The sequence below is a fragment of the Malaclemys terrapin genome, chromosome 18 (genome assembly GCF_027887155.1).
Source record: "Malaclemys terrapin pileata isolate rMalTer1 chromosome 18, rMalTer1.hap1, whole genome shotgun sequence".
NCBI lineage: Eukaryota > Metazoa > Chordata > Testudines > Emydidae > Malaclemys > Malaclemys terrapin.
The window spans coordinates 10,665,976-10,679,449 of NC_071522.1; the positions used below are offsets into that span (position 1 = coordinate 10,665,976).

The 13,474-nt window shown below is 43.8% G+C and overlaps 1 protein-coding gene across 2 annotated transcripts in view; it reads left to right on the forward strand.

Annotated features, from left to right (window-relative positions):
* Positions 1 to 13,474, forward strand: part of RAP1GAP2 (RAP1 GTPase activating protein 2) — a 228,584-nt gene that overhangs the window by 130,806 nt on the left and 84,304 nt on the right. For both annotated transcript variants that reach the window (XM_054008314.1, XM_054008313.1), the window contains one exon: positions 793 to 877. In XM_054008314.1, coding sequence (XP_053864289.1) covers positions 793 to 877 — 85 coding nt within the window. The remainder of the gene's footprint in view (positions 1 to 792; positions 878 to 13,474) is intronic.

Sequence of the window (13,474 nt, forward strand, 5' to 3'; positions counted from 1 at the left end):
GCTATCCACAAGGAAAAAAGACATATTGCAACTCAAGTTATTCACTGACCACAGCCCACTCTACGCAGGCTACCTACAGTGACCAACAATGTGTTACTACATCCTGTGCTAGTTATTTCCATTTCCACTGTGGATAAATGTTGACTTTTTAATAAAGATCACTCCTCTGAATGTGGCTTTCTTTCTATGCTAAACACACCGGACATGACACTGATCTGTGCTAAAAGTATTTGGTGGAGCTACTCCGGATTTACTCCAGTGCGACTAAAATCAAAATCTGTTCCACTGTGCATAATGTTCATGTTGTCGAGAGAGAGAGATGAACAAACACTGCTCAGTCAATAGATAACGCCAGATGGAGAAGATGGGGGAAAAGAAATTGTCGCAATGGTGTTGTCATAGAAACATAAGTCTGTTTATCTAACTCTTGGTCATCCCAGCAGTGTAAATCACCTGAAATGAAATTTACCTGCAGCACACTCTAGTTCCGGGCTCTATTTTGGTACCCTTTAGTTGGATTCCCAAAGAAAGAGCAGCCCACTTTATGGTACAGTGAGGCATTTATAATCGACTGGGGTCAGAATCTTTCCAAGCTACAAGATTTTTATTTTATTTTATAAAATGTTTTTGTCACTGGTTAGATATTTATAATTAAAAACAAACCTTGACTTAAAAGTTTACAGGATTGAAAAAAATCAGAGGGGCCTAATTTTTTCCTCTCTGGACTGTACTTCTTTCTTCAAAGGCTGGATAATTAGGAAAAGTGTTGAGATGGATCCTCTTCTTTTACAGGAAACAGGAGCTGTTAAACAACACAGATGTGACCATTCCAGACCGGCCTTTATCCCCTCCACTCACTGCCCCAGCAACTATGAAGGTAGGTTACGTACATGATATGCTACGGATTGCGTTCTTTACGTTTTATTCCTGTTCTGCTTTGCAAAGTGCATGCTGCGTCCCGTAGTGCGGGTGCAATATCTCTTGGAGGACTGGTGAAAGGAATTGTATGGTACATACACAGCCTGGCTTAAGGTGATTGTTTTGAAACTGAAGCTAGTTAATACCAGTGTTTAAAAGTAGCAGCTGTGTATCTCAGGCATTCCTGAGCGGATTCTGGAGTTGAGACGGAAGATTGTTCTGCTGCCATCAGCTAGGGTGGAGTGTGGCTGCAAAAGTCTATGGGCTACATTGTCCTAAATCTCAGGCAGTCATTGACACCAGTGCAAAGCAGTTGTCAAACGATACTAAATCAGAAGGGTGGTAGCACTCTGGGCCCACTCTGCCTGAGTGACTGCACATGCTGCAGGGTAAAGAAGCATCTGACCCTTTGTCTGTCTTAAAAATTGTTCCTATGTTGTTATAACCTGGGGATCTGCTGCCAAAGCAGTGATATTTTTATTTATGATTTGTGTGCCCGGTGCTGTACATAGAAGACACAGCCCATGCCCTAAGGAGCCTATTTTCTAAGGGCTAGATTTTAGTCCTCGAAAGGAGCAAGGGCAGAAGTAGACTCTACTCCATTCTCCTTTATAGCGGTTGGGGAATGCAGGCCCGGCTCCTTCTTATAACCCCTGCGGATGTTGCCCAAAAAGGAATGGGGAGGGGTGGAAAGAGAGTGTGTGCCTGTCTGGACACCCTCCGACCACCATCATCCAGCACCTGTTAATGGAAATGGAAACAAGTCGCACCCCTGTGCATGAGCAGGGGGCACTGTCACGCCGCTGTGACCAGCCTGGGATTCCCTCGGAGGAATTCTTGCCCAGTCAGCTCCAGCTGCATTCAAGGCTTGGCGGAGTTGCCCTTGGAAGGCTTTGCCGCAGAGGAAGGATGTGAATGCAGAACGAGCGGTTGCGTCTGGAGCAAGGAGACAGAATGTCACGCTGCATCCTTCGGGGAGGGCTTGGTGGCCTTTTTGCTTAAATGTGGCATTGTTCCTCCCAGCTTGAGTTATGCACAGTATGCAAGAGTGCGTTATGCTCTGTGATGCATTATTGCCTTGTGTCACCCGGGATGAAATTCAGCCAGAACACTTAGTCCAAACCATCCTACATCACCTTCTCTCTACTCAGTCCTTCTGACTCCTTCGCAAACTCTTGGATGACGTTCCAGCTCAGCGCCGAGCCAGAGTGTGTTAGCAAGGGAGCTGAGAGCCCTGGAGCTCAGCAGAATTCCCTAGGAGGGTGATGCAGAAGGTACCAGACGTGGAAGCTGGAGGAGGGGGCTAGCTGAGGGGATTGGAGAGGCCAGGATCATGGAGATTTGGTAATTGGTGGAGGTGGTGTTGAGAATGTGTTTAATTGTAGAAGACATGGAGGAAACAAGAGGAGAAATGAAGGAAGGGGAATGCAAGGAAGTGATTGGCGGGGGATTTGGTGAAAGAGAGAGAGTGGGGAGATGTATGGGGTGAGAGAGAGCGGGGGAAGGGGAGGCGAAAAGGAGATTGTGAGACAGGGATGGTGTCTCAATTAGGGACAATTAGGAAATATCCCTCTATTGTCTTTTTCCTCCCTTTGGGGGAGGGAGGGTACATTTCAGCAGAGGCCTTCCCCAGACACTCACCAAAATCCTTACTCATTGAACCCCAAACATCCATCAGGAGGAACGCTCAACGTTGCAGGATTCCAGAGGCCTAACCCAACGCCCATTGAATTCAATCAGCAACGGGCATGTCTATTTGCACGAGAACACACCCCTAGCTCACAGGAACATCCCAAGGAATAATTTGCTCATGCTTTGAAAGGGTCAAGCGCTGTGTAAGAGCTAAGCATTATTATTTTACGAAATGCAAAGCCCTTGAAAATGGAGGCGTATGCACTTTGGTTTTAAATTGTCAAAAAGGCATTTCCTTTTGTGCCAAAAACAAAACAAAAAGACAATGACAATGGCCCAAATCTTTGTTGTTTGTAAATAGGTAAAAATTTACCCATGTCAGTGGAGCAGTATCTGTTAACAGCAGCTGATAATTTGACCGTAGCGTTTTGAGATTTTGCATTGAGCTTTTTTTTTGCAAATCAATGTGCATCCCCAAATTCCAAAGTTCCAAAGTTCTGCATGATTTTTTTTATGTGAAAAGGGCCATTTCCTGGAAATTCTAGGTTGTAAGATGACCTGAAGTGAAAGGATGATAATATTTGACAATTTCCCCTTCCCCACAGCCCCTCAAACAAACAAACAAACAAAGAAAGTATTCATTGCTTTTGCTTACCACAGCTGGGTTCAGCTAGACTTTGCCTTTCTCTCCTGCTTTGTTTTGATATATTCAGAACAGGATGTATAAATAAAGAGAAGACCTGCCTTCCCATAGGAGCCCATTTGTCCCAGAAGGATCTGTGGAGTAACTCTCAGCCCTTGCAGGCTAATCTTCCTGAGAGGGTTTAACACGATTTTCAATGAGAACTCCTGCCAGACAAGCTGTAAATGGTGTTTTCTTTACGTTGCAATGATCAATGTAATATTTTCAGGGCCATGCACAGTTTTGTATTAGCTGTTTTGCATTGTTTCAAGAACAATGTTTTTTTTGGTAATGTGGTGTTAATTAAGGTTCAGGCGATACCACTTATAGCCTGAGTTTGGCAGAAGAAAGAGACACAGATGGCCAGATTCCCATCTCACGGCTGCTTTACAGCAGTGTAATTCCATTGGATCTCGCTCATAGTATATTCCCCTCAATCACACCGCTTCGGCAGACCCATTTTGCCTGCCCATAAGAAAACATTTTGTGCATCCGTATTATTTAGATGTATGCATCTACATATCTATGCAACTCTCTATATTTCGAGGATGCTGTGCTGTCCATTGGAGCAGGATCCTACAGCCCTGTAGGGAATTTTGACATTGATTTCAATAGGATTAAAATAACAATCAGACCTAGCTCTTATATAGCACTTTTCATCCATAGGTGTCAAAGTGCTTTAGAAAGGATGGAGGCATTCCCCATTTTACAGATTGGGAAACGGAGGTGAAGTGACTTGCCCAAGGTAACCCAGCAGGGCAGCGGCGGAACCAGGAATTGAACCCAGGTTTCTCGAGTAGCAGTCTAGTGTTCTGTCCACTAGGCAACACTGCCTCCTGAGAGTTAGGTGTGTGCCTTCACTGTGTATTGATGCCACCCCCATCCTCCTGCAACATTCCCACTGCTACTTATTTTATTGTCCCTTTGTTCCATCTTGTCTCAGACTAGATTGCAAGCAGGGGCCCACTTGGGTGCTGTAAAAGAATAACTAATTATCAATGAGGAGAGGATTGAGAGTCTCAGTAGCCATAGGGAAATGAATCCTGGAGGTGTTGGCACATTTTCCCGTGCAATTCCCCCCACCCCAGATTTCTCCCTGCTCTCATCACATTAAGGCAGGGATCATGTGATCGACTTAAGATTGTTTTAAGGCAAGCTTGCTATGTCTATCATGAGGGCAGAGAGGTGGTAAGTAGGTCAGCTGCATGTAGCTCAAGGGAACAGCTGTTCGTGGGTGGCTTTTTCCCCATCGCCAGGCTTTCTTGCCTGTAGAACCGGCACTTCCGTTGAAGTTAAGCCATTCTGCTTGCCTGGAAGACGTTAACGAGAAGAAAACTAATTACACAACCTGTTCAGAGCGCTGAATGCAAGATGAATGCATTTTAATGTACTAAGGAGGGATTGCTTTCCAGCTGTCCTCGATGCTGAGGGTTGGGAAGGTGTGTCTTTTGAGTTGGTTTTAGAAAGTGAGTGTCTGTCACTAGTTCCCTGGAGTTGCCAAGTGGTTAGGGCAGAGGATTGGGTGTCAGGCTTTCTGGTGGGTGTTTCTCAATCTGCCAGTGACTTATCATTTGACCTTAAGCAAATGGCAGGCTAGAAGGTGGCAGTTATGGCACATCCCTGAGCCAGGGGCAGTGCAGAGCTGCCCTAAACCAGGAGGGGCATTGGGAAAATTATCATTCAGGCCCAAGGCAGGGGATGCATTTGGCAAGTTCTTCTGATCCCCTACAATCTGAACCCCACAAGTGCCATATCTGTGTAACTCCACTGCAGTCAATGAAGCAATTATTTCAAGGTGAGAAGGGTGCCTCCATTTGCCTAACTGTGAAATGGGTATAATAGCATCTCCCCAGAGTGTTGAGAATGAATCAATAGAAAAGTGGTTAGAGATCATAAGACGAGAAGAAAGATATTCTAGTGTTTAGGGCACTAAGCTAGGGCTCGGGAGACCTGAATTCAAGTCCCTGCTCTGCCATAGACTGCCTATGCTACCTTTGGCAAGTCACTTAAACTCTCTGTCTCTCGGTTCCTGCAGTGCCCTGCCTTGTGGGGGTGTTACAAGGATTACTACATTAAAGATTGTGGTATGCTCGGATACTATGTAATGGGAGTCATATAAGTACATAGATAGTATGTACATAGAAAGTACCAATAACATTCTCTATGGAAGATTGTGGTACTAGGGACATAGGAATTACCATATTGGATGATTATTTATGTATTTACTAATTGTATTGCATTAGCGCTTAGGAGCTCCAGTCATGGACCAGGATCACAATTTGTGCCAGGCGCTGTACAAACACAGAACAAAAGATGATCCCTGCTCCAAAGATCTTACAATCTAAAGATCAGACCCAGGGTTCATTTAGCTCAATATCCTGTCACAGGCAGTGGCTGTCACCAGATACTTTAGAGGAAGCTGTAAGAACCCCACAGTAGATAGATGTGGGATAATCTGGCTTCTCTTTAGTTTTTCCAGAGGCCACTGAGTTAAGAGACAGAACAATCTTCTTGTTCTGTGGCCTTTGGCAGCCCAGCTCAATACAAGGATGTTCACATCCATAGCATCCATAGCGCCAGGCTGTGTTGGAAACTTGCCATTTAAAAAAAATCAGTTGATATATATTTTTATAAAACCGAGGAAGCGGAGGGAAGCCATTCATCAATAATTATGACCTGGATGTGTCATCGAGCTGTTAATGAGTAACCAGAATTTAGCTTGGGAGAACGGAGTGTTTACACAGATTCAGGTTCCCAGGCTCCAGCTGGCCAAGGAAGGTTGAACAAAATGGCAGAGAGGTTCTTTTGTTCCTTTTGAGTGAGAGCAGGGTCGGGGAAGGGAAGAGGCGTCCTGGGGTTCCAGACAATACGGAAAGGCACCAGCTGGTGGAACGACGGGAGAAAGGATTAGGCGCGTGGGGGGGAGCTCGCTGGTGCAGATGCAGTTCTTTTCACAACCAGGAACAAAAGTTTCTTAAGTGGCAAGCTCTGAGCCCTATCAGTCACTTTAACACAAGATGGTTGGGGCCTGATCTAAAGTATCACATGGAGATGGTCGTGCAAGAAGGGAGGAAGGAGCCATACAGGAAACCTTCCCCTAACCATGCAAGGCCCAATAGCAATCCCTTTCATTTGGGGAGCACTAGGAAGCTAATGACACCTCCACAATGCTCCATTTGTTATGGATGGCGCAGCATGTACTTGTACATGTACAGTGATGGGCACTGAAGAGTCTGGGGGAGTTTATGCCTGCCCAAGGCCTAACCTCCTTGGAGCTCTTTTGAGTATCTGCCACACATCCAGGAGAAAACAGCATGGTCTAGTGGTCTAAATATACTGTTAAACTCGGCACCCCTGAGTTCTAAAGTTGGCTCTGATGCGGGCTCCTTCTGTAGCTCTGGGCAAGTCAATTCACCCTTTTGCTTCCCTGTCTGTAAAAATGAGGATGATGGTAACACTGACCTAACGTGAGGGTGTCGTGGAAATTACTTACGTTAAGATAGTCTGGAGATGAAACATACTATAAAAAAACAATGCTCGGTATAGGATAGCTACAGCATGGAAAACACAATCATGTGACCCATCCCTCCTATTGTTATGGTAACTTTGTCCTCATCCAGATCAGATACATGGAGTGAAATTTACCCGTGAGCAGAAAGCTAGAATCTTGCACCAGTAAAAGTCCCAAGTTAGCCTCATTTTAAGGACTTGGTGGTGTCTAAACTTTGTATTTCTTACTCTGTAGAGGGGAAGACTTCACCCTTTGAAAATAAGAAAAGGCCATTTAAAATCCTCTCCCGGGATATTTATTTTTTTATGGCAAAATAACATATTCACATGCCAGTTTGCCAAACTGTTGTTTAACTCAAGTGATTCAGCTGAAAGAGGTCAACCAGGCATGAAGATCAAAACAACATGCTGGGCTGCTACCAGGACAATGAAGATATATGGTTTCTTTGCTCTGCAGAGAGCCAAGCTAACTTCTGGAGAGTGACCTCTGTTGGTTAAATTTATAACCAATTGTAAACAAATCTATTTGTTTATGTTCCCTGAGCATGAAGCAAAGTAAGTATTTTTTATATCGACACCCAGGAGTTTGAAAAATGCAGAGGAGAGCTAAGAATTAAAGCAGTTGAAGGAGAAAGTGAAGGCTGGTAGTTAGTTAAAGGAGAGAGAGAATTCAGTCTTGCTCCTGTTTTGCTTCATGTTGCTCCTGATCAGAGAGTGTTTAACACAGTGGTTCTCAACCTTTCCAGACTGCTGGAGTCTGATTTGTCTTACGTACCTCGCTTAAAAACGACTTGCTTACAAAATCAGATCTAGAAATACAAAAATGGCACAGCACACTATTACTGAAAAATTGCTGACTTTCTCATTTTTACCATATAATTATAAAATAAATTGATTGGAATATAAATAGGGTATTTACATGTCAGTGTATAGTATATAAAAGCGTATAAACACGTCGTATGAAATTTTAGTTTATACTGACTTTGCTAGTGCTTTTTATGTAGCCTGTTGTAAAACTAGGCAAATATCTAGATGAGTTGATGGACCCCCAGGGGAACGTGTACCCCTGGTTGAGAACCGATGGTTTAACGTGTCAGATTATGTGTAGGGGTTTAGCATCATTTCCCCCCCCAACTGTTCTTCAAAGCAAAGTCCAGATGGCATCAAACACTCTTAGAACACAGTTTCACGTTAAACCATGGTCCTAGAGAAGTTTTTAGATCTCATGTGGCTTGAGTAATTGACAAAAGTGACCATCTGCTGTCTGCTGAGAGGTCTGTCAACTTGTGGCCTCAGTCTAGGTCCCAGCAGACAAGTGTGTATGTCCCCAAAAGCACCATCACTGGGGACATCTACACTGCAGAGCGCCCTCTTCCCCAGGCAGCAAGTCTCTGAGCCTGGGACACTGATTCAGGCTCGCGCTACAAGACTCAAAATAACAGTGTAAAGTTCCTGCTTACGCTGGAGTACAGGCTCTGAAACCCAGCGAAGGGGAGGGTCTCAAAGACCAGGCTCCAGGCCCAGCAGGAACGTCTACACTGCTATTTTTAGCCCCACAGCACAAGTGCCGCAAGCCCGAATCTGTTGACCTGGGCTCTGAGACTTGCTGTGCGTTTTGGATTTGGAGTGTGGATGTACCCAAAGTCACCCTTTCTTTCGCAAGCTCAGTATAACCCACTGTGAGTGTGTGGCACAGATCCTTTTCTGTGCCCGATCCACAGAGGTTATACAGCTGCAGTGGCAGAACCTTGGTACTTAAGTTGACTCTGTAGCACGGGGGTAGGCACCTCTGGCACGAGTGCCGAAGGTGGCACGTGAGCTGATTTTCAGTGGCACTCACACTGCCCGGGTCCTGGCCACCGGTCTGGGGGGGCTCTGCATTTTAATTTAATTTTAAATGAAGCTTCTTAAACATTTTAAAAACCTTATTTACTTTACATACAACAATAGTTTAGTTATAGATTATAGAAAGAGACCTTCTGAAAATGTTAAAATATATTTCTGGCCCGCAAATCCTTAAATCAGAGTGAATAAATGAAGACTCGGCACCCCACTTCTGAAAGGTTGCCAACCCCTGGCAACTTGAGCTTTTACTCTGGTGGTCCCTGGTTCAATCTCAGGTGCGTTATCTATGATAGCAGCAGCTGAGAGGGCAAGCTGTAACTTTGCAATGAGACTACAGGCGCTCCCCCTGAACAGGGGATATGCAATTTGCTGGGGTGACATGGGGGAAGTTCCTGAGGGGGACTCTGCCCACTCCCTGTTCTGCAGATGAAGAGAAGCCTTCAATCTCTAGGTGCCACCTTTCATAAGCATGACAGTTCATTTGGACAGGAGTAAATATATCTGCAGAATTGTCATGCAGGCGCCTAACTGGCTCCTCAATGGGTGACTGATTCAAGAGCAAAAACACAATCAAGTAGCTGAAGACAAGAAGAACATGCACAAAAGAATCTTGATGGATACTCAAGGTTTCTGAAAGCTGTAGTTAGTTCTCCTTTTCCATCAAGATTTCCTTTACAAGGGGCTGGGAACTGACTTCTTGCTGTTTCCAGAAGTTTTGCTGAAAAAGGACTAAAATAATTTGCCATTGGTAAATAGGGTGACCAGACAGCAAGTGTGAAAAATAGGGATGGGGGGGGAGTAATAGGCACCTATATAAGACAAAGCCCCAAATATCGGGACTGCCCCTATAAAATCGGGACATCTGGTTACTCTATTGGTAAAGTTCCATTGGAAAGTTTGAGTTAAAACCAAGCAAAATATGGCAACACTGTTATTTAGTAAGTATATGATGATAGTGCTTGGATGGGATCAGGGCCGCATTGTGCCAGACACTACAAATATAGGCTCCAGCCCTGGAATGAGCTTTCTAGAGTCACAGGGTTCTGCCAGTATGGACTTCACTGCAGGTTCAAGGTATGGGCACTGAGCCAGAATTAACTGTGAAATGTTACAACAGCTGGTGGGCAGAAAAGTATCCACCCCTCCCCACCCCCCCCAAAAATCACTTTTTAATGTAATACATTTTCAGTGGGAAATACCTACTTTTGATCAATAGTTTCAGGTTTTTGTCAACAAACCAAACCAAACATTTTCTTGGGCTTCCAACAAGCAAGTTTTAAATGGTCAAAAACAATTTTTAAAAGTGTTGAAAACTCAAAAACGTCAGTACAGATTTTCATCGAAAACTTAATTGTCTTCTAAAATATTCCCAGAAAATGAAAGAATGTGTCTGACCAGCTCTGGCACGGAACCTAGTTATTCAGAGTTTTGGATAAGGATGGTCTGTTTTTCAGAGTCTGCAGCTGTCTCAGTTCCACCCTATGCTTTATAGTACTGAAATTGACAGTTTATGACCCAATTCAACTGCCAGTGCAGTCAGTGGAAAGAGCCCATTGACTTCCGTGAGAGTTGAACTGGGCCCTTAATAATATATGGCAAAGTAAAAGGGATGCTTTACATTAAATCCAATATTACTGGTCATTAGAGCAGGGAATAATACACTGCGTATAAATATGTTTAATTGGGCCTCTTTTCTTTCTTGACACATATCCAGAAACAGATCATGATTTTGTTACATTTATTTGTGGGTCAACCTCATCTGATTAACATCTTTTACTCTCTGGCGTCATAGCATATCTTTGAAATTTGCAAAGTGTTGCTTCCTGTGATTGGTTAGATAAATCATGTGGTACTTCCCCCCTGTTCCCTAAATGGCTAAGCTTGCAAAGTGCTTCCAGTGAGAATTCTGACATTAGTTTATTGTGAATGTTTATGCTGGTAAAATAATAACTCAGATCTTTGCAGAGAGGGAAGATGAAAGGGGCAACAAGTGTAGCAGAAGGAAATTAATTAAAAAATTCCATTGAATATTCATAGGCTGTTGTTGCAACGTTCGAGATCTGCTATTCAATCAGAATGTCAAGGACTAGTGTGGAACTCAGCTGAACTGGTGGGATTTCTTCCCTATTTCCCTTCTCATATCTGCTCATTAATACACTTGGCTACCATCTGCATTCAGTTACAATGATTTTATCTTAGGCCCTGTCTTACTATGGCTTAGTAAATGGTTCATGACACTCTCACTCAATGCAGTTATGACTAGAGGTGTCTGGAAAACAGATTTTCCATCCTGTGGAAAATTTATAATTTTTTTTGGTCTCAAATTGGGAAACAAAGCAAAAATTCCATTTCCTCCCCATGAAATAGAATTCCAAAAAATTATTGTTTTGCATCAATTGAAACATTTTGTTTAGGTTTTGACCATTAATAAATTTCTTAATATAAAATAAAATTTTTGAAATGAAAACTTTTAAAATTTTTATTTTTTTTTTCATTTTTTTTAAACAAAATTTTGTCAAAATTGATATGGTTTAATGAAAAATGTTGGTTTTGTTGAAACATCATTTTTGCACATAAAAATTCCCAGATCAGCTCTGGTTGCGACAAAGACATTGAGTTGTTTTCCTACAGCAGCTTTTTCAACAACACAGCCGTGAATCAACCGACTATACCGACCATTCTGTCTAACTGTATGTAGCAGTGCATTCTGGGAAATTCCGGACAGCAATCCAGTAGAACCACACAGGGAATGGAGCGGCCAGAGAATCTGCACAGACAGTTTGGCAATACATTCTGGAAAGACACCCTGAAGGAATGGAGGCTGGACAAACCAGTTACGCAGGCATGAGTACCCTTGATGTTGCCAAAGAGCAGTGTGCTGAACCAGTTGCAGGAAGACAAGTATGTTCCAGTGACAGATTTTTTCCCCCCTCTCTGGTCTTGCTGCCAGTGACACAGAGGAACATCAAGCAGATTTCCTGGCCGAACTCATGCTGTCACCCAAGGAAATGAAGCGTAAGCCACCCCCGCTTTGTTTACCTTATTCATAGGACAGGAAGTTTCTGTTGATTGCACTGATGATGAGCAAACCTCTAAAGGTCTGGAGCTTGGGTTCACCTTGGCTGATGCTGATGATTATAATAATAATAATAGTGCTTTGCGGAACTGTGCCACTGTCTGCCTATGGCAGCTGAGGACCACAGGATTAAGGGCCACATTTTAAAAGCTATTTAGATGCCTAACTCCCACTGAAATCAATGGGAGTTAGGAGCCTAAGTCCCTTCCCATCTCTGTCCGTAAGTGACTTGCCTGAGCTGAGAATGGAACCCAGAATCCCTGACTCCCAATCCTATACTCTAACCTAGACAGTGCTTCCTCTCCAGTTATGGGAGTTTGCGTGCATCTTATTCTCCAGCATCTGCAACCTTTGGGCTGGACAAAGCACAATCACTAGGTTTCATGCACTTCCACCACTGGTCTAAGGTGGACTTCCTACAAGAACAGTCAAATTTTTCACAGTTTGTTACAGTCCTAGCTGGAAACTGGAAACGAGGGCTAAACAATGTATCCAGGCTGCTCAATTTGCCTTTGATCCAAAAAATGGGTGAGGTCAGGGCCGGCTCCAGGGTTTTTGCTGCACCAAGCGGCGGGAAAAAACAACAACAAAAGCCGCGATCGCGATCGGCGGCAGCTCCACCGCGTCACTTTCTTCTTCGGCGGCAATTCAGGGGCAGGTCCTTCCCTCTGAGAGGGACCGAGGGACCCGCTGCCGAAGAGCCCCGACATGCTGCCCTTTCCACTTGGCTGCCCCAAGCACTTGCTTGCTCAGCTGGTGTCTGGAGCCGGCCCTGGGTGAGGCTCAAGAAAGAGCTGATATTATTTGAACTAATTCACTCTGTCTACTGCCACCAAGATCATATGTATATATTTTTAGATAGCACTTTTCAAGTATAGATTTCAAAGCACTTTACAAAGGAAGGTGATATTGTCCCACATAGAGAAACGGAGGCACAGAGAAGTGATGCCTAACATAGTGAATGCTAATGGGAAGGGGGTAGGTTTAGCGGATAAAATAAAAAAAGAACAAGTTAAACATCACTTAGAAAAGTTAGATGCCTGCAAGTCACCCGGGCCTGATGAAATGCATCCTAGAATACTCAAGGAGCTAATAGAGGAGGTATCTGAGCCTCTAGCTATTATCTTTGGAAAGTCATGGGAGACGGGAGAGATTCCAGAAGACTGGAAAAGGGCAAATATAGTGCCCATCTATAAAAAGGGAAATAAAAACAACCCAGGTAACTACAGACCAGTTAGTTTAACTTCTGTGCCAGGGAAGATAATGGAGCAAGTAATTAAGGAAATCGTCTGCCAACACTTGGAAGGTGGTAAGGTGATAGGGAATAGCCAGCATGGATTTGTGAAGAACAAATCATGTCAAACCAATCTGATAGCTTTCTTTGATAGGATAACGAGCCTTGTGGATAAGGGTGAAGCGGTGGATGTGGTATACCTAGACTTTAGTAAGGCATTTGATACGGTCTCGCATGATATTCTTATCGATAAACTAGGCAAATACAAATTAGATGGGGCTACTATAAGGTGGGTGCATAACTGGCTGGATAATCGTACTCAGAGAGTTGTTATTAATGGTTCCCAATCCTGCTGGAAAGGCGTAACGAGTGGGGTACCGCAGGGGTCTGTTTTGGGACCGGCTCTGTTCAATATCTTCATCAACGACTTAGATATTGGCATAGAAAGTACGCTTATTAAGTTTGCGGATGATACCAAACTGGGAGGGATTGCAACTACTTTGGAGGACAGGGTCATAATTCAAAATGATCTGGACAAATTGGAGAAATGGTCTGAGTTAAACAGGATGAAGTTTAA